The sequence below is a fragment of the Lampetra planeri genome, chromosome 35, assembly GCF_965212315.1.
Source record: "Lampetra planeri chromosome 35, kcLamPlan1.2.h2, whole genome shotgun sequence".
Taxonomy (NCBI): domain Eukaryota; kingdom Metazoa; phylum Chordata; class Hyperoartia; order Petromyzontiformes; family Petromyzontidae; genus Lampetra; species Lampetra planeri.
Window position 1 is genome coordinate 5,580,400 of NC_136141.1, and position 25,110 is coordinate 5,605,509.

Consider the following 25,110-nt stretch of genomic DNA (forward strand, 5'->3'; position numbering starts at 1 on the left):
GGTCGCTGCGGTGACGCAATGTCACTCCGAAGAAAACCGTATCACAATGACGTCACGGCATCGCAACGGCTACGCGAGATGACGTCACGTCCCCCGACAAGGAAATCCGTCCTCGGGTCGCTACGGCTACGGGTGCGCGCGCGGCGGCGGCGGGGGGTCAAAGCGCGTTTCGTGTTGCAGGGCGCGGCGTGCGGCGAATGGAGTCGTGATCGCGTTGACCCGCGGGTACGTTCACACGACGTTGCTCTCTGCATGCCGTACGTTCACACGATGTTGCTCTGTGCATGCCGCGCGTCCTCGGCATGCGTGTCCGCGGCAGCTTTCTCTTCATCGCCGGCGTCTGTGGCGCCTTGTCACGCAGCTCCCCGATGTGCAATGGGGGCGATGTGTGTGGCGATCGCTCGGGCGGGAAGGCTGTGAGCGACTTGCCGAGTCGCCTTGGGAGTTGTTGTTCCCCCCCCTGAGCGTGGGCGCGGGGCCAGGGAGACGGAGTGGAATGAGTGCGAGGAGGGGAGGTGGAGGTCTCCGTTGTAACGTTGGCGAGCCCGACTCGCGGGGCCTCTTTGCGATATTGCACAGGGCGCTGGGTGCAATGCAAGAGGCTACGCGCCATTCCTCGGCTTGATGTTAATACTCTGGTTTTTGTAAGACAGTCTGCCTCAGCAGCAGCAGGCCACGCTTTCCCTCCTGATGACGGATGCCTGTGTGATCTATTTATTTCTAACGACGTGACTTTACCGAAATAACCAAAGAGGATGGATTCTTGCAGCCAGGAAAGCTTCGAATCTTAATGTTCGCAGAAGCAACGTGCTTGCGGGCGATTAATGATTTACTCATCATTTCTCCCGGGGGGGGGGGGGGTCGATAAAATACTACCACTTTGCCAATGAGTCGGCAGTGGACGTGCTACGGATAGAATCGCCCTCGCCATAGGAATGTGGAATGTCCACCACTGGCTCAGGTGTGAGCCACCCTGTGCTGATTTTGAGCAAATTTCACTCAACACTTTGAATTTCAATGTAAACTCGTCGCCTTCAGCTCTCGTGATGAGCGCCCAGTGCTTGTGGGAGCTCCACACTGCTGCCCCCATGACACTTCAACACTCGCACAGCGCGAGAGGACCTCCAATGCGGACAGCATTGGATGTACCGCATGCATTCACGTGGTTGTCACAGGGGTTATGTGATGTACCTTACACACGTTCATTTAAAGTTAATTTAGTAGGTATAGCCCTGTGAGCAATTCGACTCTTGAAACGGGTGCAACCGCAACAAACAAAAAACTAAAATATAAACAAGAAAACATCTTAAAGTGAATATGTGACTGTGTGCAAACAGAAAATCCAATAAAAGACTGCAAAATATTGCAGAAAAAGCACCGTACACCAACGCTGTGTGCAAAAATCCCAGTGGCATGCAAGTCAAACAACGACAACAACCACAAGACAACTTAGATTAAGGCCATCAGTCTGACTCCGTACTAAAACAAACAGACATGGCCAAACCAAGAAACTTTTCGAAAAATTTCAACACGCGCACGAAACAACAAACGTCCGGTGTTAAAGGTGTTCATGTATGCACCGTTACGCGTTTGCTGTGCGGTTTGTACGGTTAAGTGTGCACGTTAGGCAGAGTGGGGCATCTGCCAGCAGTCCTCTATCTGGCTGTCAACTCACAAAACACCTGGGTCTGCCCATGGGTGGAAAAAACCCGATTTGTCCAGCGGCAGGCATCGGGTTTTTTTCTTTAATACAATTAAACCCGATTTCTGGGAATTAAAAACTGGTTTAATGAATACGAAACTCTGATCCAAGGCTTAGGCTGCTTCTTCGTCGGTGCTGCTATCGTACTCGGGGGGGCCGTCGGGCACGGGGTAGTCGTAGAATGCGGCGGGCAGGTTGGTCTTGATGAACACGAGCTTCTCCAAAATCGTGGGCGCCAGTGAGTTCCTTAGCTTGGAAGTTGGCGAAGTGCGGTTCTGCAATTAGAACCAATTAAACCGGATTTCTCCCAATCTCAGATGATCGGGTTTAATATAAAAAAGACAATTAAACCCGATTGTAAAAAAACCCGACTGTGCCACCCTTGGGTCTGCCCCGTGACCTCTTGCCAGTGAGCTTTCGGCACTTCACGTGGGCTCAAGGTGCACCTAGCCTGGCACAAGCCACCACCTTGTGGCGGACGGCGGCAGTTGTTACGGGTGTACGTACTCTTCTTCTTGGTTTTTTCGGTAAAGTCACGTAAAAATTGTATTATGTTTGATTTTTATTATTGTATTATTTCCCTTCTGCGTAACTTTACCGAAAGAACCAAGAAGACGAATCCCTGCAGTCGCGAAAGCTTTAAATCGAAATGTACGTACTCTTTTTACGTGTTTTTTTTGTGTGTGTGTGCGCGTTTGTCCAGAAGGCGCCATGAGCCCAGAGGAGCAGACGTACCTGCTGGTGCTGCTGGTGTCGCTGCCGGCCGGCTTCGTGCTCAAGAATGCGCCGAGTCCGCTCGGCAAGCGGCTCGGTGCCGCCGGCCTGGGGGTGGCCATCACCCTGGTGCTGTGCGGCGCACACATCTTGCACTCCCTGCTCACCACGGCACTCACCTGCCTCATCGTGCGCATGACACCCAGGTGAGCGAGCGCCACGCTCTACAACTCTCCCGCTTGGTGGTGGTGGGGGGGGGCACGGGGCCCTCCTTCTTCCCCGTTTTCCACCGGCTCTGCTTCTCGGCACGAAGGGGGCGCGTCTGAGGTACAGGCCGACCGAAATTCGGTTTCGGCGCCGAAAGTTGGCAAATGGCCTCTTTCGGTTTACTTTCGGTTTCGGCCGAAAGTCAATATTTAACTTTCGGTTTCGGCCGAAACCAGAAATTCAGTTTCGGTCGGCCTCTAGTCTGAGGGTATGCTAGCGATGCCGGGGTTCAGGTTCGGTCAAGCGAGCGGTGATTATTTGCAAAACAAATAGGATGCAATGGGCCGATGACGGAGACAGAATTATAGAACTAGTGGAGAAATGTTGTCCCCGGTCTCTATAGAAACGTACATCTTGGTAAGTGAATAATTACTCTTTGGTTCTTTCGGCAAAGTCACGTAGTTAGAAATAAAATAAAACAAATCACGACGTTTCGATCGCAGCACAAGCGGTCGTCATCAGACCGCTTGTGTTGCGATCGAAACGTCGTGATTTGTTTTATTTTATTAAATGTATACCTACGTGACTTTACTGAAAGAACCAAAGAGTATGGATTCCTGCAGTCACGAAAGCTTGAAATCAAAAGTGAATAATTATTCAGCTGAAGAGAGAATCTTCCATGTGAAGCTTCATTATTGTCATTCATTTAACCAGGAAAAGCCTCACTGAGTCTCCAGACTGCTACATTGCGAAGTTGAAATTTAGGGTGCCCTGAGAAAACTCTTGCATAGCTAAAGATAACACTCGGCACTGCCTTCCCATGGTCACCTTGCAAGCCTCATTGCTCTAACAGCCGTGCCCTGGTCACCCATCTGGGAATTAACGAGCCTGAGCACCGCTTAGCTCCTGAGATCCGATGAGATCGGGTGCATTCAAGTTGATTTGGTCGTAGGTGCCAAGTGTTTGGTCGAAAAAGGGATGATGGTTTATGACGCTGCATCTGTTACAGGCACTGTCACACCATTACCCTGGTCTGGACCTTCACTTATCTCATGTTCTTCCGGACATGCCACCACTTCGGTTTCCCGGGACCTCCACCATACGCTAATGCAATACAGTTACTGCTCACCCTCAAGGTAAGACTGCTCTAATGGCACGCGGTTTACAAAGTGCTATGTTGTGCTGTGCAGTGCTTCATTGTGCCCATGTGGGTTTATCTGAGTGCATTCCCAGAGCCGACATAATTTAATCTATCAGCTGGAATGACTGTTCACACTGCACACGGTGTAATGAGTCATCACGATTGTTTGAGGGCCATCATTCGATTCTAGAATAAAGTCTTATTTGTCAAATTGTTTTACATCAATTACATGTCTAAGTTTCTCTCTGTGTGTCTTGTGTAGTTTTGTTCACTTAAAGATGCGTCGTTACACATCCAGCCCCCCAACCAATGCCGGTGCCCTGTTGCCTTCCTGAATGCAGTTGTGTTTATTTTTATTAATTCGTTTGATTACCCAGAAAGCCTTACTGAGTCTCAAAACTTTTTTTTCAGTAGTGTCTTGCTAACCTTTCATATTAGAGCCACATTTGCTATTCCCAATTCAGTAATTTGCGAGTCTTTTTTTATTTGGGCCATGTCAGAACACAATGGCCTCCTCTTCTTCGAGTGACGTCACGGAACCTTTCAACGTCCACTAAAGTGGGCAGCAATTCACTGTGGACTTTCGCCTTTGTTTACAGGCTCGTTTATATTGTGGCTGATACATTGATGGCAGGTTCGCCTGTGTTGTGGCTGTAACATTGATGGCAGGTTCATCTGTGTTGTGGCTGTAACATTGATGGCAGGTTCATCTGTGTTGTGGCTGTAACATTGATGGCAGGTTCGCCTGTGTTGTGGCTGTAACATTGATTGCAGCTCCACCTGTGTTATGGGTGGTACATTGACACATTTTGCGATCGGCATGTTTTTTCGCTTTTTTTTTTTACAGTTGGTAAGTCTGGCCAATGAAATCAACGAGTTCCATTTTGGTACGAAGAAAGGGGACTCGAAAGACGGCAAAATTTCGACCAGAGACCTTGTGTCCGAGCCCAGCCTTGTGGAGACCTTCTGCTATGCCTACTGCTACATCGGCTTCATGACGGGTAACCGCGCCACCCACGTCCACGTGCACCGTCCAGCACGGAGATTATTGTGCAGAGTGGAGTGCTGTAGTGCAGTGTGCAATTGTCGTTCTGGAATGTGTCATTTGTTTTAATGTTTGGTTTGTCTGTGGTATGATTAATTCATATTAGTACAAACTAGTCTCTTGTTTGTTAAAAATCTAATTAAAACGAAATCAATCAATGACTTAACTCAGAATTTAGGCTAATAAGGCTTCACCCAGTGCATGCTATGATGGCCATGATGAGGCAAACAACACAACAAAGGCAATCGGCCTTCATGATACGAAGCCCGGTTAATATTGTGCTGGCATTGAGAAGGTGACACAATAGACACGTCAGAATCTCCTGTGCTGGCGAGTGTGCAGTCGTTGCACACACACACACACACTGTCTCTCTCCTACATTGCAGACAGCAGCTTGATGATGGGTGATGATACAGCAGCCAGGTGGTTGATGCAGCGTGTGACTTGCCGGGTGTGGTCGGGTCTTGACGACGTGTAGAACGATGATTTCGTCCTCCTTTGTTGAACTTCCGACGTAAAAAGACGTGTCTTCGCCGCGATAATGAATCATGGACCTGTTGGTTTACAGCCACTTTTTCTTAGCTTGTGTCATCCAGGGCAGATGACCTTGAAGCACAGTTCGGGTCAATGTTAACTTCTTTCCCTCTCTAAAGTGTAATGCCTTCCCTTCTCCAGTCGGCAAATCTGTCTTCTCTCTCTCCTTCAAGATGTATTTTGCAGCCCTCACTTTGAGTCTTTTTAATCTCACTTGCTGTTTGTATTGGCTCGATATCATTCCACAACTTCAAATCTTAAAATGTGCTTTTACCTTATCAACTGCTTTTCCACTATACCTTCTCCACTGCTCTACCACTATACCTTCTCCACTGCTCTACCACTATAGCTCTGAGTGGTTACTCGGTTTCTCGGCCGTTCTCGTCGTGGGGTGCACTCTCACGTAGGTACTGTAGTGCGATGCACTGCGGTACGGTGCCCCATAGTGTGATGCGCTGTGGTGCGGATCACTTGCGCTGTCGTGCAACGCGAATCCAAGGAGCCCTGCAGGGCCCTAACGGCTGCACTCCTACTTTGCTGCTGCAGGTCCCTTCTACCGGTTTCGCACGTACCACGACTGGGTGCAGGAGCAGCAAGGAGCGCATGTGCCCAGCTGGAAGCCCATGCTGCTGCGGCTGAAGCATGTGCCCATGCTCGGGGCGTTCTTCCTCCTTGCCTCGGCCTTCTTCAACCTGGACGAGGCACGGCAGGACGACTTCTACGAGCGCGGCCTCCCCTACCGCCTGTTCTTCATGGTGCCGATGTTTTTTATTTTCCGCATGCGGTTCTACGTGGCCTGGATCCTGGCGGAGTGCACTTGCATGGCCGCGGGGCTCGGGGCCTACCCGCGCGAGGCCAAGGCACGCTCGGGAGGGGGCCCCACAATGCAGTGGGCTCTCAAGTCCAGGTGACGGCGCGCATCGATCGAGACCCAGTGGGATCTGGTAGTCGGGGAATAGGGAACGAGGAGCCCCTGTGAGCACCGGGGGAAGGTGGCAGGGCAGAGTAAGCGGGACAGTCTATGAATTCAGACCAGTGCTTTACTGTTCAGTGCTTTGAACGTGGGAAAAGCGCCGTATAAATAGAATTCATTATTATTCGATAGTCCACTTGTCGCTGCCACCTGCGGTGGCGCAACTTTAGTCGTTGAAATTTAATTGTGGCCAATAACGGTGAATTATGTGATAACCACTTGAATTGAGTGGTTATCAAATAATTCACTCTTATAGGCCGTTTAAATAAATCGGTACAACTCAAGCTTTGCGATTGTAGGTGGTGCCGATTTCTGCTCTGGCCCGTGGACTCAAGACCGAATGCTGTAGCCATGGGTGATCTGTTGCTCATGAGTACGATCTTAAGGACTCACCCCCTTGAGAATTGATCATTTTTCACAAAGCAGTCACGAGAATTCCCCTCCCAATTGTCTCATTTGTACAGCTGGTTTGTCCTGCCTGTCGCATACATCCAGTGTTGTTCATTCAATCTTGTCATTCTATTAGCCTCAACACATTTGCACGCCATTTTTATACATTGTAATCATCGCGGGATTGATAAAATAGGTATCACTTTATATTCTTTGGGTCTTTCGGTAAAGTCACGTAGATAGGTTCAAAGAAAATAACAAAAAGCTACGCCGTTTCGATCGCAACGCAAGCAGTCATCTTTTTTTCTCCTGATGACGTGACTTTACCGAAAGACCCAAAGAATATGAATTCCTGCAGTCACGAAAGCTTTAAGTCAAGGTATCACTTTGTCGGAAAGTCAGCAGTGGTTGCCCAATGTATAGACTCACCCCTGCCATAGGAATGTGAAATTTCCACCACTGACCCAGGGCTGTATACAGGAGAAGGTGCTCCTTTGACGTTCCTCTGATGCTCCTTTGAGCAGCAGGATTCACTGCCTTTTTGGCCTATCTCCTCAGTGATGAGCAGGAGAGCCGCACCGTGGAATACGACTACGAGAGCATCAAGAACATCGATTACTACAGCACGGACTTCTGCGTGCGCGTGAAGGACGGCATGCGCTACTGGAACATGACGGTGCAGTGGTGGCTGGCTCAGTACATCTACAAGAAGGCCCCGTTCAAATCGTACATCCTACGGTGCGTGTCCGACACGCGCGTCCTTCACTTTACATGAACAATGCCGAAAGGCAGTCGTCGCAGGCGAGGGAGGCAGTGAGGATTAGTGGCGGCGGGTGAGCGGCGAGGGCGGAGTCGCGCGGCGCACATAGCGGTGTCGTCTGCGTTGCGTAGACCGCGGCGCCGGGCGACGCAGCATTGCGCTGGAGTGGTCGGCAATGCAGAATAACGCTGGGAAAACCGGGTTTTAGTGTACTCTTAGGTTTTTTCGGTAAAGTCACGTAGGTAAAAAATAAAATTTAAATTAATAAAAGTAAAATAAAAAATCACGACGTTTCGGAGGCAACACAAGCTTCCGTCTTCAGGTGTAACCGTCACAGCACGACTGCTGTATCAAGTAAAGAACTTACTTGGAACCGTCACAGCACGATAGCTGTATCAAGTAAAGACTTTCCAAAACGTCGTGATTTTTTTTAACTTTTATTAATTTTATTTTTTACCTACGTGATTTTACCGAAAAAACCTAAGAGTATGAATCCTTGCAGTCACGAAAGCTTAAAATCGGGTTTTAGTGTATTTGTCGTTGAGAGTGCAATACGCCCTCAGTATCCATATGGCAGCGTGGCAATTGTGAATGAAAAGACTGGCTTTGCCTGTCTTTATGGAGGTAAATTACACTCAACGGAGTTTATATCACACATCTTTGTGTTCATCTTATTAACGTGTCCCCACTACCTTCTGCTGCTTTAATTATTGTAGTCATTACTGGGCAGCGTCACTTTGTATCGCGTCGAAAATGAAATATCTCAAGATGCAATGGCTGCCATAGCCCATGACGGGTCACGGGTTCGATAACGTGCGTCTGCGTTGAGGAACAAGAGCATCGCAGCTGTGGTCTGGAACGTGTGTTGAGGTTCAACGCAACTCATGCCACGTGGCTCTGCCTGTGCCCGCGTGCAGGAGCGCGGTTACGATGCTGATCAGCGCGTTCTGGCACGGGATCCATCCCGGCTACTACCTGAGCTTCCTCACCATCCCGCTGTGCCTGGCGGCCGAGACGTCCATGGAGCGCGCGGTACGGGACCGCCTGCCCCCCTCGCGCACGCCGCTCTTCGACTGGGTTCACTGGTTCCTGAAGATGCGCGCGTTCGACTACATGTGCATGGGCTTCATCCTGCTGAGCTACGAGGAGACCGTCCGCTACTGGCGCTCCGTCTACTTCGTGATGCACGTGGTGACGCTGGGGTTCGCACTGCTCGGCCACGCGCTCTGCCTGCTCCCGAAGACGGTGCGGCGCGTGGCGGTGGCCACCACAGAGTGACCGCTGCACAGTGATCATAACACCGTGACCACCACATTGACAACCACACAGTGACCACCACAGTGACAACCACACAGTGACCACCACAGTGACAACCACACAGAGACCACCACATTGACAACCACACAGTGACAACCACACAGTGACAACCACACAGTGACCACCACAGTGACAACCACACAGAGACCACCACATTGACAACCACACAGAGACCACCACACATTGACTGCCACAAAGCGATCACACAGTGACAACCACAGTGACCACCACAGTGGCCACAGCAGAGTGACCACATGGTGATAACCCGACCCAACCACAAAACAACCACAGTGATACCCCTACTCAACTACACAACAACCACACAGTGATACCCCTATTCAACTACACAACAACCACACAGTTATACCCCTACCCAACACAATTACCACAGTAATACCCCTACCCAACCACACAATAACCACACAGTGATACTCCTAGCCAACCGCAAAACTATCACACAGTGATACCTCTACCCAACACAATTACCACACAGTGATACCCCTACCCAACCACACAATAACCACACAGTGATATACCCCTACCCAACACAATTACCACACAGTTATACTCCTACCCAACCACACAATAACCACACAGTGATACCCCTACTCAACTACACAACAACCACACATTTATACCCCTACCCAACACAATTACCACAGTGATACCCCTACCAAACCACACAATAACCACACAGTGATACCCCTAACCAACCACACAACGACTTGTTGTGCGAGCAGGACCCGCACACGCTTCTATTTGTCCCGGGACCACCATGCGAGCTGTTACTCCACTCGGCGCTGATGGTATCAGTATGGACTGTGCTGACGGTGCGGTCGGTGCTGACGGTGCGGGCGGTGTCGTTGCTGTCGCTGACGGTGTCGGTGCTGATGGTGCGATCCGTGTCGTTGGCGCCGACCGTGGTGATGTCTTCCCGGGAGCCACGGTGGCAATTCGGTCCGGTCGGAATCCCTAGAGCGACGGCGCCTACCCCTGGGTGCATAGCGGCCCTGTAATTAAAATTTTAATGCCGAGCGTGTGGAGTGAAGAGGGCAGACCATTCTTTGTCCCTCGGAAACCAAATTAGGGAATATTGTACCTGAAATTGTGTTAATATCACCTGTTTTATGTCATGGAATTGTCATTTTCCTAATAAATAAAAATAGGAGTGTGGTGCCCTTGCGTGGTGACGGGGGAGGCTTGCCGGGCAGTGGCAACGAAAGCGATTCTCAAATCGGCGGCAAACAGGAGCACACGACGTCCAGCTGAGCATGTGACTACAGCTCGTGTTTAAGTGGGGAATGTGAGGGGGGCGTGAGCACGAAGAGCTGCGAGTAATTAAGGCGATGGCATGGTGTGTGTGTGTATGATATTAGGTGACGGTATGGTTTGTGTTTATGATATAGGGTGACAGTATTGTGTGTATGATCTGGAGTAACGGCATGGTGTGTGTATGATATCGGGTAACGGCATGTTGTGTGTGTGATATTGGGTGTGTATACAGTATGGAGTGTGTATGATATCGGGTAACGGTATGGTGCGTGTGTATCATATTGGGTCACGGCATGGTGTGTGTGTGTGTGTGTGATATGGGGTGATGGAATTGTGTGTGTATGATATGGGGTGATGGAATTGTGTGTGTCGGTGTGTAATGCCCAGAGAGATGACCTGCCCACGCATCTCGTCACCGCGCCGTTCGGCCTCAACGTATATCTGTGTGGTTTGTTTCCGCAATGTCCCCTGCGCAAGACATTTCTCCTGCACGGTATGCATGCCGCAGTCTGCCCACCACCCCCCACCCTTCGGCTGTGCCCGATCTGTGCCCAGGTGCAGTGAGCCATTATGGCTGTACTGCGAGGATGAGTCCTGACAATGATGAAACCGGCATGCGACATGTTGAGCACAACAAGATCGCGTGATGCCATCGTCCAAAGCCCTTCGTGCTGTGTGCTCTGCACGGTTGTGTGATGGACATGCTGCTGTTGGTCCCGCGACACTAAAACCATGTTTACACATTCCATCAGCCACACGGCCATTCTGCCAGGAGTGCGGAGTTCCAGCAGCATTCGGCACAAGGCTACCGGGCAGGTTTTCACGTGCAGTGTGTCTGTGGCATTGTTACACTCGCACTTGGGGGACGTCCATAAATGACGTCACGCACCTCGGGGGGAGGGGCGGGGTCAGGGTCAGACATTTGTGACGGAGAGAGGGGGGTTTGAGAAATGTGACGTCACATCAAAATGCGCAACTTTAAATAAATATAGACTACGCGTTCTACTTAATTAAATATACTTTTTGATAAATGTTTTCTCCTCCAACATCAGTGTAGCGCCACAATAAATACGCACTACAATGACAGTAGTTTAAAGCAATTGGAAGCATGTTTTATTTTTTTGGGGGGGGGCAGAGCTTTGTGACGTCATATTTGAGTGGGGTAGGGAGGGGGGTGGGGGAGGAAGGGGGGTGGGGTAGGAAAGGGGGGTGGGGTAGGAAAGGGGGGTGGGGTAGGAAGGAGGGGGGTGGGAGAGGAAGGGGGGTGGGGGAGGAAGGGGGGGTGGGGGAGGTGGGGTAGGAAGGGGGGTAGGGTGGAATAGGAAAGGGGGTGGAACACGTGGAGGGGAGCCGCACCTGCTGAGGTCACGGTGACGTCACCAGGTGACTGCAGCCATGGAGGGAGCCTATGGTGCCGGGCCTGCGGGGAGCAACTTTGATTTTGTCGCTTTTGTGAAACGTCCCACGACGATTCTGAGCATCTGTAGCACGGTGAGTGAGGCAGGGGGTGAGTGAGGAGTCAGGTGAGTGGGTGTTGGAGGGGCTGAGTGATTCTGGTGTTGATCACGCCGGGTGAGTGAGCTGGTGTCGGTGGGTGAGGCCCTTAGCAGTTCGGACGCAGCGAATGCGTTCTGCCATGGACTCCAGCAAGACAACTCAATCACACGGTGGTCTAAGAGGAAACCTCTATATACAATTGGCGACGGCTTGAACAATGGGCTCTTCGTGAAACTTTAAATAGGGAGGCCATAGAGACAAGGCCGTAGCCATGGAGTCACAACATTGGGGGGCACCAAATCTTCCAGAGGTTCTGGGGAGCCCCCCGCAGAAAAAAAATCTAAATTAGAACACTAATTTCTTGCCATTTTCTGCCAAAAATATTTAAAAATTCACTAACACATGGGAGGGACTTTTTAATTTTTTACAATAATGTCTACTAGTGTATTGTATTACATTGCTGTTTTTACTTTATTTACCTTTTCTTGTTTAATTGTATGTAATGGCAGAGATTAGGGATTCATAAAGTACAACCATAACCGCAATCATATAAACAGAAATCTATGCATTGTTTTATGAAGACAAGTCCAGATATTGTGGCCAAGGTTTAGCATATTGTTGTTATTACTTACATAGCATCGCAATTATTATTATTTTAAATATTTTTATAGCTATATATTGGGGGGACATTTTGAGCATATTTGATTACGGCCTTGCATAGAGATTGTAACTTCACAGCAGGCCTCGTGGTGTAAACTGCAGTCAGGCTGGGTGAGCGAGTTGGTGAAGGTTTGGGTGAGTAGTGAGTGTTGTTGTTGTTGAGTGCTGACGATGCAATTGGGGGTGGTTAGCAGAGGTGTGGACTCGAGTCATGTGACTTGGACTCGAGTCAGACTCGAGTCATGAATTTGATGACTTGCGACTCGACTTGCATAACAATGACTTTGTCCCACCTCTGGTGGTTAGTCTCCAACTCTTATTCTCAGGCCTATGTACAATTCAAAAGGTACCGCTTCCCTGAAGCGTCGCCGATGATGTGTATATCTGTTTTTATTTTTAAGGCCAGGGTGCGTCCTGCCGAGTGCTGGTGCAGCAACCACTGCCAAACGCGACGGGAGATTTTTATCATAATAACAACAACAACAACCACCACCATGAAGTCGCTGTGCATTCGACTCCGCGTGACGGATTCCACCCGTTACTAATATTCAACGCAGCCCATCACAACGCTGTGGGAGCTGGTCAGTTGGGATAAATGGAAATTAGTCCGGAAACCAAAAAGAAAACATGAGGCTTACACTGAAATTACTCTTCTACAGAGGGGGCAGTTGCAGCAGTCTTAGGTACAAACTGGTCCCTAAACCTTGATTTGAAGCTTTCGTGACTGCAGGAATCCTTACTCTTTGGTTCTTTCGGTAAAGTCACGTAGGTAGAAATAAAACAAAATAAACAAAAATGAAAAATACGTGACTTTACCGAAAGAACCAAAGAGTATGGTCCTTCAACCGTAGTCCTAACCAGAAACGCAAAGCCTACACCTTAACATATTTACCCAAACCGTAAGCCCTAACCCATCAACTCAGATCCCTCAACATAAACGCCGACCCAAAGTGAATTGTATTTTTTTCACATTGTGTCCAAAAAAATGCGGTCTTATATCATCGAACAGCCACAGAGATTATCCCTCTTCCGCTCGTCATTTCTCATCGAATTTCATTTGCGATATTTCCTCAAGTGTGGCGGCTTGGAACGTTTCCGAGCCCGTGGCTTTACCCCAACCCTTATTGCCTCTTCACGTCCTGTAAACCACGTTACTAAGTCCATCCCGGAAACTGTAGGCTACCCTGTAATGTGACCGAACGTCGTATCCATTGCCCTCCTGAATGTTTCAAGTTTGCTTCTCTTAGGTTGTCGGTAAAGTCACGTAGATAAAAAATAAAATTAGTAAAATAAAAATCACGACGTTTCGGAGGCAACACAAGCTTCCGTCTTCAGGTGGAACCGTCACGGCACGATTGCTGTATCAAGTAAAGAGAAATTCCAAGAGACCCGACCTTGTATCGTGGCATCTCTTGAGGAAGGCCAGCGTCTCGAGAAGCCGGCCTTCCTCAAGAGATGCCACGATACAAGGTCGGGTCTCTTGGAATTTCTCTTTACTTGATACAGCAATCGTGCCGTGACGGTTCCACCTGAAGATGGAAGCTTGTGTTGCCTCCGAAACGTCGTGATTTTTATTTTACTTTTATTAATTTTATTTTTTACCTACGTGACTTTACCGAAAACCTAAGAGTATGAATCCTTGCAGTCACGAAAGCTTCAAATCTAGAAGTGTTTCAAGTTTATTTGGTGTAATCAGGTGAGAGGGAACTCAAGAGAGCAGGAGGAGTTTCATTTAGAAGTATGGTCTGGGTGCGAGACATTAAAAACCCAACAACATAAGAACAAGGCCAACAATGAAGCAATTAGAAATCAAAGAAAACAACTGCGTTACAAGATACATCAAATCAGTGCACAAACATAAATAAACGTCAAATAAAATACATTTCCTGAAACAAAAGTTGTTTAAGGCAAATTACTTTTAAAATCAGAGTAAAATAAAACTTAATTTGCAGAAACATGAAAATATATTGAGGGTCGTTATTGCACAGGAGCCATTCCGTGTGTGAACGTGGCCCTTACAGCCCCTGTGTGCCCTGCAGGTGTTTGCCATCGTGGTGTTTGGCTGCATCGTGGGCGAGGGCCACATCAACCACCCTCAGAGCTCCACGCTGCACTGCGTCTACAACGCCAATGAGCACGCGTGCGACCTGGCCACCGCCACGGCCATCCTCTCGGCCGTCTCGGCCCTCGCCTTCCTCGTGCTCGACTTGCGCTTCGCCGACATTAGCAGCGTGCAGCACCGCAAGGTCGCGGTGCTAGGAGAACTGGGCCTCTCTGGTGAGAGTCAGGGTGACGAGTCAGGCTTTGCCAACGTGTCCTGGTTTGAGCCACGAATTGGCGTCTGTATGGTCTTCTTTCGTACGGCTGATGTAGCAACAACTACAATTTCACATTCAGGTGGTCAAACCAGATAACCGCGTCAGGAGCAGCGGAGTGTATCGCTGTGATGTCTACTTCGTATTTGCGGATCGAGCGTTGCGTGTGTCCGGTGGCAGGAATGAACAATCCCAGATGCACTCGTCATGTCTGGGTTTACATAATACTGGAGTTTTCCCGATTGAAACATATTTCTGGGTTTGGTCTCCTTTAACCCGAGCATCCGAGGCTCAGGGAGGCTGAGGGGTTGTACTTGGCAATGCCACACTTCTCAGTGATTTTAAGGGTGAAGAAAGTAGCATTATCCTTCTCCAAAGGCTGGAGCTGAGGTGTAGCACACTCGGCAGTATGGGAGTCATGAATCACCGCTTGTCGAATCATATTTGGGAACCGCGAGGTTGGGACCTCATTCACACTTAGTCTGCCAAGCGGCACCACCTGTGTGTGCCCGCTCCTATGGGTTCTAGATTATACTGGTAGGAACTTCCTGGTTACACCAGCCCACAGGGGATTATTGTGTCCGTCGTGCAGGGAGGGGGTGGGGAGGGTGTGGAGGGGCTGGGTGGGGCTGGGTGGGGAGGGGCTGGGTGGGGGTGGGGCTGGGTGGGCAGGGGCTGGTCACCCCGTGGTGCCCTTATAAAACTCAACGTTTAACCTACTCACGCCGGCTTGTGCCCGCTCTCACAGTCGGGCATATTTGCGGAATACACCACGCCGCCGTTGACCCTGGCCATTGACCGAGCAACCCAACGTTCCTACCAGCTCCCTCCGCAGGAATGTGTTTTGCACGCTTTTGCGCCGAGTGCTACGACAGCTGTGCCGTGTGACCCATGCTGCAGGGCTCTGGACATTCTTGTGGTTCGTCTGCTTCTGTTTCCTGACGAACCAATGGAGCAAGACCGCCTTCGCACCCTGGATGGACATTGTGGGGGGGAGCGCTCGTGCTGCCATTGCCTTCTCCTTCTTCTCCATCCCTACCTGGGTAATGCCAACTCCACTCCACAGCACATACGCTTAGCACGGTTGGCTATGTGTGGTGCGAAAGAAGTGCATACACAGAGCAGCCGATGTTCCCATGATGCATAAAATTAGGCCGGCCTGTTCACCATCCTGTGGGCTCAACCCAGATTCTAGCCCAGCCGTGTGGCCTGCTTTCAATGGGTTGCGTGCTTGTCGCCAGGGCTGCTGGAAAAGTACAAGTAGATGTTGGCTTGAAAAAGCATAGTCCAACCCAATCGTGTACTTTATTGTGTCCAGGTCGGGCTCACGATCTTCGTCTTCCAGAAGTACCGCTTGGGCGCCCACTTTGGAGAAGAGTACACGGACCCCAGCCCCGCCGCTGCACAACTCCCGGACTCGGAGTCGTACCAGGCGCCACCCTTCTCGCGTGACCTGGGCAGCGCTGGCACGTCGCAGTAGGGAGCCCCCAGCGAATCCCGCGAACCCTGTACCCTCTCCTCATCTGCACGGTTTCTTAGGTTACGAGCTCACAACGCTTCTCATTTTACAATGAACAGCTGACATTTTTGTTGCGAGTCCCTATTAACTTGGTACTGGCTTTCATTGTACATTTTACTAATAGGGGGAGGGGATGGGTGGCTGAATGGGGGTGTGCATGCACGTCCAATAGGACCAATCGCCACGGGAAAAAGATAACCCACAGCTGATCCGCAAGTCCCATGGGGATTACCCGAGCAAAGTGGACTTACAAAGTTGTGAGACATAAGACGCGAGGCAGATGTTTCCAGTGGAAAAGCCGGTTACAAAGTGAGCGTTGGTATGCTCTCTACAAGTCAAGGTTTATCCGTGGGCTGTCACCAGTTTGGAGGTCAGCTCAGGTTATTATTGATAAGGATTGACCAGTCTCCCTGTTCACATTTCGGAGGTGATCATTCTATTTCATTGGGTTTGGGAATTAACTTTACTTTCTAGCCGCTCCTCACTTGTGCATAGAGGCCAACCTTGCCATGTATTTCATATTACATTGAAATGTGTTTGAATTTACCCATGCTGTACAGTACTGTTAGTCCTAAAAGGGACCATCTCTTTGGGGAAACTCTTCAGGGCATTAGAACCTTGTGCAATTTAAGGACGAGTTTGTAATGCCGGCAGCGGCAGGGTGAATGCGTTGTTATGGCTGCCGAGGCTCGGCACTGATCTAATCTTCTTGCCGACTTCTCAACAGTTAATATTTCATTTAATGTTTGTTTTATCAGGTGCCAAGACTTGTAATTAAAGTTACTGAATGCGCGAGTCAGGTTTATTTCAACCTTCGACTGCTCGAGTGATAGAGATGCTTGTGGAATGTTGTTGAATGACGGGCGGAGACGTGATGCAACACTTTAAACAGGTTTATCAAAGTGCACCCCCAACAATCGCTATACCAACCCACTTAAGTGCACCACTTGAATTCAAAACCACATGTCAATGATGATTTTGGATAAGCGCTAAATCATGGACCAGCCATCAGCTACTCAACTTATCAACCATGGCTGTTACTCAAGTTTCAAAGAGCACTCCAACCTGCTCTGAATTGCTCATCACCATTTTGGTCCTGGTCTGCCTTCAGTAAATTTCCGAGGGATGCACACTCATCTATAATTTACAGATCATTGTCAATCCAAAGCTGGATAAAGGCCTCCCCCCACGCTGCGGTGGTCGAGTGGATGTTTGACCATACTTGGCCACGCTGGTCAATGCGGGTTGGTGATGAGGCCCCAAGACCAGTTCAGATATCACTCTCCACCGATATCCATGGCTGGGAATCACTCGGATTATAACTGTTAATTTTCAAGTCGTAAAAAAATCCCAATCGACACAAATCACGTTCTCTTAATAGCTAACATCCAATGTCATCAGTCCCCTCGACAACAAAATATAAAAGTGTCATGTTTTTTACAGTTGTTGCTGGCCAGCCATCACAGTAGGTTGTGTAGTGGCAGACACTGCGGATGCTGCTTGTACTGTCCCTGTGCCTCGAGAACGCCATCTGGCGCGCACACCCAAGGGTCGTAAGTGGCCCACTGCCAGGCCCGCAGCTGCTGCTGCAGGGTGCGCAGTGTGTCCGCGTAGGCCGCGTCATGTGCCAGGTTGCGAGTCTCTGCCGGGTCGGCGCGCGTGTCGTAGAGCTCCCAGCGCTCGCGGTAGTAGAACTCCCGTAGGCTCTTGTACCAGTGTGTAGGCTGACCCTGCATGCTGCGATTGAGCAGGTCTTGGAAGGTGGGGGACACGTACAGATCCTGGTCCACAGGGAAAGGCATGAGGAAGTGCATGTTGTGGATCAGGTGGAGGTGGCCGTGGCGCAGGGCGCGCATGGGGTAGTACATCGTGACCTCGTGGTGGCTCTGGCTGGAAAAGGCAATGTCCCACGGTGGTTCTTGTTGGAGAGCTGGAAGCAGCGAGCGTCCTGTCAGCACTACGGGCTCATCCTTCTTGAACATGGCGTAGTCGGGATAAGGCACCGAGAACCACTCCAGCATCGTCGGTGTAATGTCTGCAAGGGTTTGGAGACAAATTCTCATTAAGAGCATGAACAGGGCCACAAGAATGTGGAATGGCACTGACATCGTGATCTGTAACACACTGGTAAACCAAGTTGCTAAGCACCAATTTCAGTGCCATTGATGTTTCCTGTACACTTTTTTATTTGTAATTTACTCAAATAAGAGGTACGGAAAATAGATAAGAGGAACACAAATGTCCGTTCATGATAAATTTTTCTCTGCGGAAACTCAGTCTGAGTCGCAACTTCCCCTCTGAGCCCGGCCACGGTTCCTCGCCCCCAAGCACTGCCGCGTTCGAACGCACGGCACATGCGGCGATTTCCTTCACAAATGGATAGTCGCCCAATCGTGAATGTGTTCATCGGACAGCTCCTGATGCCATTGACACGCGTTTCGTTTTGTCCGTTACTATTCAAATGCCATGCGCGAGAGAAAGCGCTGTCTTGTGCGTACCCAGCAGGCTCACGTAGGCCTCGCTGCTGTGGCCCCAGCGCTCGCGGTGCTCCGGGGAGGACACGAGCAGCGGCTCGGCCACACCGCCCGTGTACAGGTTGGTGCGGCCGCCGGGAAAAGGGATCCCGTTGTCGGAGCTGTAGAGCACGAGCGTGTCGTCCGCGTGGCCGGCGCTCCGCAGCTCCTCCAGCACCAGCCCCACGCCTGCAGTAAGGAGAGCACGGGGGTCGGCCTTCGTGTAGGAACATCTGCTCAAGGGCGAGCGGTCTATTGCACAAGCTGCCGCCTCATTCAGCGATTTCCTGCTCAAATGAGCAGAGGAGGTGCTCGTACACCGTTTAGAGTCCTGAGCCCGTGGTGGAAATTCTGCACTGCTATGGTGGTGGCGGCGAGTCTGTACGCAGGACAACCACTGTTGACTTGCCTGAAAATGGCACTCGTATTGACCCCGGAGGTATGATTGGCAACCCCAACCAGGATTTAAACTCGCAATCTTCCCATTGCGAGCTGCTTACTCTACTGCTGAGCTACCCGGCCATGTTTTTACTGTGGATATGATACACGCTAAAATGTGGTTTAAAACCTTTTCTCGTCATCTTCACTGCCTCCCTACCACTATCTTTTTTTTCGCTGACATTTTTTTTTCCCCGTCCATTGCTTGGCCTAACCCTCACATTATCTCCTGAGCCTTGCCTGATCTCTCCTCCATACCTTGTTCCTCCCATCTCGCCCGGGCCTCGTCTAGGATTCATTAATGCTGACCCAGCTGCCCCTGGAACTCGTTGGTGAATTGACTGCGAGTCATCCAGGGATTGCCTTGGGGCTCACTTGTTCCTGCCCCTGGGGCTCACTTGTTCCTGCCCCTGGGGCTCACTTGTTCCTGCCCCTGGGGCTCACTTGTTCCTGCCCCTGGGGCTCACTTGTTCCTGCCCCTGGGGCTCACTTGTTCCTGCCCCTGGGGCTCACTTGTTCCTGCCCCTGGGGCTCACTTGTTCCTGCCCCTGGGGCTCACTTGTTCCTGCCCCTGGGGCTCACTTGTTCCTGCCCCTGGGGCTCACTTGTTCCTGCCCCTGGGGCTCACTTGTTCCTGCCCCTGGGGCTCACTTGTTCCTGCCCCTGGGGCTCATGTTTGCTGTTGTTTTTGGTGCTGGGCCCTGGTTCCTTCATCCTGAACTGTGCTGTGCATTGCTTTCTCTCCTCTCCCATGTTTCCCTATCCTATGTCTGTAGAACTTATTTGGCACTGTATGTCGAACATGTTGAGATACGGCTTGCAGTCAGATGCTATATAAGTGTCATTTGTTCAGTCGGAGTTTTATCTTGCATTGCGTGCTAGGTTGACATCACCATTGTGGTTACATTCTGCACAACCTTGTAATGGAAGCAGCTCAAAAAGCCTGGATTGTAGCATTCCTTGTTTTGCTGTTTAAGACACTTTTTGCGTATATATTATTTGCTTCCATCCTGTACACATTGTTCAGGCTGTTGAATTGGCTCTTCAGCTAAAGAAAACGCTCAATTTTGTCAATGTGTATGCGGCGTACACCTAGTTACTTTGACTTTTTATATTTTATGCTTGTTTACCCAGGAAAGCCCCACTGAGTCTTAAGGCTTTTGAAAGAGGGTCCTGCTAACTTTTCCCAATCGGGATCAATGATTTCTATGTGTTTCCAAATTAAGAAATTTAGCGGGTAATTTTTTTAACTTTTAAAAATGTTGTACTGCGATGCCAGCACGGCATATTTATAAACACAACTTGTAATGTGCACATTTTTCTAATCGGACACATTTTTGATCACAGAATCATGAGCGTCCACTGGGAAGCAGATGGCGCATATTTTATGGATACAACTGCAGTATTAACCAGGGCGACCTGCAGGATTCTAACCAGGAACTTTTGCAAAAAGCAATAAACGCACTGCCGTTGTGCCACATCACCACCCCTTTAAAATCTAATATGTAGGAAAGTGAGTACTTTCAAGGATGGAGGATAAATCAATAACGAAGACACCCCGAGGACAGGCTGTTGTCGCGAAGCCTCGAGGTGCGTTAGGACGCGATACCTTGGTCCAAGCGTCCGATGGTCGTGTACTGTGCGGCGAGGTCCGCGCGCGCTGTGGGCGTGTCCGGTACGAAGTAGGGCACCTGAGTGGACAGGGCAACAGGGGGAACCTCAATGCACCACCTTCGCCATTCTCACTTTGAAATAAAACATCAACCGGGAATGTTTATCACCTCCAATTTAGTTTCTACATTAACATGAGGCCTGGTCATCTCAGCCATTAGCATTCCAGGTTTTGATTAAAATTGTTTTTATATTATTTATTCAGCAAAGCCTAGCTGTGTACATTTTGTCAAGTCTGCCAGGCTGATTGTAGCAAAATCCGGCCGTGTTCATCCTCCGGTGGCCTACCAGCCACATAAGGGGCCATCCATTTAGTACGTACGCAAAAATCTGTCAAAACTTGAACCTGTTCCCCCTCCCTGTACGCACGCGTACTTTTTACCCCCCCCCCGCCTGCGTACGTTCGCTTGACCCCCCCCCATCCTATAGAACGGCCAATATTTAATCCACGCACAAACGATCAAGGATTAATCATTAACGTGTTTAAGCAAATAGTCCACCGCCGGACTATCTAACTCATGCAAAGACAAGGGCACGCCATGTCAATTCCACCAGTGCAGGTAGAGTGGAAGAGCGTAACCCATAACCGTTTCACATTTACTACATAAGGTTCTCAGGTGAAGTGTTAATAATTGAGTGTGCATACCTTCACATCGTCGGGATTATAGTGATGGGGTTTCCAGTCAGGGATTGTCCCCATTCCAGGCTCTCCATTCCCAAATTTCTCACAGAAAGATCCAAACTGGGGCTGGGAATGGCCACAACGGTGTGGATCATGAAACGCCACGTACAGGAAGAACGGCCTAGGATAAGAGACACGTATCCCTATAAGATGCACGGGTCCCTGTGAGATACGAATGTGTGCCGGTGTAAGTGCACTGGCAAAGGAAGTTGCCGTAGGGTTAGGAGGAACAAGATTGTCAGGTACCTGCCATCGTCCATACGCAGGAAAGCTCTCACTAGCTGTTTGATGCGCGTAATGTTCCGTCCAACTTGAAGGATCGAGTTGTTTTCTTCAGTATATGAAAACTCAAAAGGGTAGACGGCTTCGGGTCCTACGTGTTTCTTCCCAATAATACCTGCGGCATGACACAGTCAAAGCAACCTCTTCCATTGGAAGCCTCCACAATCCCAAGACTGTACACCTAGAAGCGATGGCACTGGGAGTACACAACGCTTCCAAGCACTCATTCCTCGTGGAACAACTAGGAAGGAACAATGATCCATTTGGCTGCAAAAATGATACACTGTTGCCGACCACTGAATGATCTCTTGCTCAAATTAGCATCGAGGCAAGTGTTCATAAACATCTTGGTTCTTTCGGTAAAGTCACGTAGAAGGGAAATAATAAAAAACAATCAAATACAATTCTCACGACGTTTCGGCCACAACGCAAGCAGCCGTCCTCAGGTGAAGAACAGGGCTGTCGGAAAGACAGCGTCTGAGTGATGTCTTTCCGACAGCCCCGTTCTTCACCTGAGGACTGCTGCTTGCATTGTGGCCGAAACGTCGTGAGAATTGTATTTTATTATGTTTTATTTGTATTATTTTATTATTTCCCTTCTACGTGACTTTACCGAAAGAACCAAGAATATGAATCCCTGCAGTCACGAAAGCTTTAAATCGAAATCTCTCGTACAGTAGTATTCCTATTGAAGAGACCGCTGTTACACAATTGGTTGCTCTTCAGCTTTAAAAACTGGCACCAGACTGGTCCAGTCTCCAACTCGCAGCAGGGATTGACGGTACATTCATTGACAAGGCATCGCGTTCTCGCCATACAGGGGGACGACCCTCGCACAACGTTACACCCACCATTACCACACATTGGATTCAGAAAGCACGCCGTACACGCGACTGCAGACACCAGGGAGACGCGGGTGTCACGACACCGTGGATAAGATTACGAATCGGGTGTCAGGCAACAACAAAAGAGGTAACCGGAGCGTACGAGGAGGGCGACTTATTAACAGTTGAAATCATTTGTGGACAAAGCTTTAAACGGGCTTGTGGTTCCGCTCGCTCGCTCTCTCTCGGTCGAATCAAGAGGCACGAGGAGGAATAATTCGGCCCACGTGCAAAGCAGAGGAGCCTACAGGTGCCCATGAAGGAAGGTACATTCTGTACCAGTGGCGTGGAGCAGGTGGATCAGGGGGGCTTTCCACAACCTCTCGCTACGAAGGCGGCAGCGGAGGAGTCGCCGCCGAGAGACGGGTCAATGTTGACAGAAGCAAGCAGCGCAAGTGAGCATTCTCGCAATCAGCTGCAGGAGAAGCAAGGCTGTCTCCACAGCTGCAGGATAAGCAAGGCTGTCTCTACAGCTGCTGCCTGCCTACATTCACACGAGGAAGTGTCTGGCAGCGGGCAGAGCGGTGCCATCTCGGCAGCGGTCCTCCTTCACCTGTCCGAATGCCCGACTGGTTGAGCAGCAGAGGGAGGCTCCGCACTTGTTCAAACGAGTTGAAGTGGTGGACGTCTTGGTGGAGGCCGTACATGCCATTCTGGTGCTGGACACAAAACACAGCGCGGCCTTCGTTCGTCTCCGAGCAGTCACGACACACAGAACGTACACAAGTGACACACACAGAAGTGACACACAGAACGTACACAAGTGACACACACACACACAAGTGACAGACACACACAAGTCACACACACACAAGTGACACACACACAAGTGACAAACACACGTGACACACACACACACACAAAAGTGACAGACACACAAAAGTGACACACACACAAGTGACACACACACACAAGTGACACACACACACAAGTCACACACACACAAGTGACAGACACACACAAGTCACACACACACAAGTGACACACACACAAGTGACACACACACGTGACACACACACACAAAAGTGACAGACACACAAGTGACAGACACACAAGTGACACACACACAAGTGACAGACACACACACAGAAGTGACACAAGTGACACACGCACACAAGTGGCACACACACACATAAGTGACACACACATAAGTGACACACACACATAATTCACACACACACACTGACAGACACATAAACACACACACTGACAGACACACAAACACACACACAAGTGACACACACAAACACAAGTGACACACACACAAGTGACAGACACACACACACACAAGTGACAGACACACACACACACAAGGGACACACACAAGTGGCACACACACACAAGTGACACACACAAGTGACACACACAGACACACAAGTGACACACACACACAGACACACAAGTGACACACACAGACACACAAGTGACACACACAAGTGGCACACACAGACACACACACACGTGACACACACACAAGTGACACACACACACAAGTGACACACACAAGTGACAGACAGATACATACACAAGTGACACACACACACGTGACAGACAGATACACACACACACAAGTGACACACACAGACACACACACACTCACCTGCGGCAGGCCGCTGAGCAGCGCTGCGCGGCTGGGCGAGCAGCTGCTGACGCTGGTGAACGCGTGGCCGAAGCGGAGGCTACGGGTCGCCAGCGCGTCCAGGTGCGGCGTGCCGATGGCCGTGTTGTTGTAGGCGCCCAGCTCGAAGCCGCCATCGTCGGCTGCGCGAGAGTTCAAGTTCGTGTATTAGGTTTTGCCCTGTGAGCCATTCGGCTCTTGAATCGGGTGCAACCGCAACAAACAAAAACATGAACAAGAAAACATCTTGTAGTGAATATGTGACTACGTGCAAACAGAAAATCCAAGAAAAGACAGCAAAATATTGCAGAAAAAATCACCGTACACCAACGCTGTGTGCAAAAATCCCAGTGGGATGCAAGTCAAACAACAACAACCACAAGACAACTTAGATTAAGGCCATCAGCCTAACACTGTACTACAACAAACAAACATGGCTCAACCAATACACTTTTCGAAATCACCAAAATAATGCCACGAAAGCAATGAACGAGCAATCATAGGAACTGTGACGGAATTTTCACAATAAATGGCGAGAGGAGGAGGAAGAGATAAGAGGAAGAAGACCAAAAAGAGCCAAGCGGGGGGGGACGTCAAGGCGCCCCGCACCGATCTCCCCGTGCCCCGGGTCCCCGCTGGTACCGAGGATGAGCAGCGCGTTCCTCCTCCTCCTGCTCGCCACGACTCCGCACGGAGCCAGCAGCAGCAGCAGCGCGGGCAGTAGTAGCAGCATGGCGACTCGTCACGTGGTCGGGGGGCGGGAGGTGGGGGGAGGAGGAAGGGAGTGGGGGGAGGAGGTGGGGGAGAGAGAGGTGGTGGGAGGGGGTGGGGGGGGAGAAGGGTGGGGGGGGAGAAGGGTGGGAGGGGAGGGGGAGAAGGGTGGGAGGGGAGGGGGAGAAGGGTGGGAGGGGAGGGGGAGAAGGGTGGGAGGGGAGGGGGAGAAGGGTGGGAGGGGAGGGGGAGAAGGGTGGGGGGA

The 25,110-nt window shown here is 50.2% G+C and overlaps 3 protein-coding genes across 4 annotated transcripts; 2 read left to right on the forward strand and 1 right to left on the reverse strand.

Moving 5' to 3' along the window:
- The first annotated feature begins 84 nt into the window (after positions 1–84).
- On the forward strand, positions 85–9,951 carry MBOAT7 (membrane bound acylglycerophosphatidylinositol O-acyltransferase MBOAT7). 2 transcript variants are annotated; one of them, XM_078611073.1, is made up of 7 exons: positions 85–225; positions 2,406–2,622; positions 3,633–3,759; positions 4,612–4,765; positions 5,890–6,250; positions 7,265–7,444; positions 8,384–9,951. In XM_078611073.1, the coding sequence occupies exons 2-7, from the start codon at positions 2,414–2,416 to the stop codon at positions 8,742–8,744; spliced, it is 1,392 nt and encodes a 463-aa protein (XP_078467199.1). In that variant the 5' UTR covers positions 85–225; positions 2,406–2,413; the 3' UTR covers positions 8,745–9,951. The 2 variants fall into 2 exon arrangements, with proteins under 2 accessions (XP_078467199.1, XP_078467201.1); XM_078611075.1 differs by having other exon boundaries at positions 139–225; positions 2,409–2,622.
- Positions 9,952–11,391: 1,440 nt separating this feature from the next.
- Positions 11,392–16,841, forward strand: LOC144730338 (synaptogyrin-3-like). The gene is made up of 4 exons (XM_078611081.1): positions 11,392–11,546; positions 14,252–14,489; positions 15,428–15,570; positions 15,846–16,841. The coding sequence occupies exons 1-4, from the start codon at positions 11,451–11,453 to the stop codon at positions 16,005–16,007; spliced, it is 639 nt and encodes a 212-aa protein (XP_078467207.1). The 5' UTR covers positions 11,392–11,450; the 3' UTR covers positions 16,008–16,841.
- Positions 16,842–16,923: 82 nt separating this feature from the next.
- Positions 16,924–24,903, reverse strand: SGSH (N-sulfoglucosamine sulfohydrolase). The gene is made up of 8 exons (XM_078611080.1): positions 24,777–24,903; positions 24,117–24,277; positions 23,070–23,175; positions 21,597–21,747; positions 21,315–21,471; positions 20,607–20,688; positions 18,545–18,748; positions 16,924–18,081 (listed from the first exon to the last, which is right to left on the reverse strand). The coding sequence occupies exons 1-8, from the start codon at positions 24,865–24,867 to the stop codon at positions 17,507–17,509; spliced, it is 1,527 nt and encodes a 508-aa protein (XP_078467206.1). The 5' UTR covers positions 24,868–24,903; the 3' UTR covers positions 16,924–17,506.
- Positions 24,904–25,110: the final 207 nt, after the last annotated feature.

Bases quoted from the DNA above. Each gene is read 5' to 3' on its own strand.
- SGSH (XM_078611080.1), bottom strand. From the start codon at position 24,867: ATGCTGCTACTACTGCCCGCGCTGCTGCTGCTGCTGGCTCCGTGCGGA. The intron at 24,278-24,776 runs GTACCAGCGGGG...ACTCTCGCGCAG, and splicing joins GAACGCGCTGCTCATCCTCG to CCGACGATGGCGGCTTCGAG. The intron at 18,749-20,606 runs GTATCGCGTCCT...TCCTTACTGCAG, and splicing joins CATCGGACGCTTGGACCAAG to GCGTGGGGCTGGTGCTGGAG.
- MBOAT7 (XM_078611073.1), top strand. From the start codon at position 2,414: ATGAGCCCAGAGGAGCAGACGTACCTGCTGGTGCTGCTGGTGTCGCTG. The intron at 3,760-4,611 runs GTAAGACTGCTC...TTTTTTTTACAG, and splicing joins AGTTACTGCTCACCCTCAAG to TTGGTAAGTCTGGCCAATGA. The intron at 6,251-7,264 runs GTGACGGCGCGC...CTATCTCCTCAG, and splicing joins CAGTGGGCTCTCAAGTCCAG to TGATGAGCAGGAGAGCCGCA.
- LOC144730338 (XM_078611081.1), top strand. From the start codon at position 11,451: ATGGAGGGAGCCTATGGTGCCGGGCCTGCGGGGAGCAACTTTGATTTT. The intron at 11,547-14,251 runs GTGAGTGAGGCA...TGTGCCCTGCAG, and splicing joins TTCTGAGCATCTGTAGCACG to GTGTTTGCCATCGTGGTGTT. The intron at 14,490-15,427 runs GTGAGAGTCAGG...CCCATGCTGCAG, and splicing joins AGGAGAACTGGGCCTCTCTG to GGCTCTGGACATTCTTGTGG.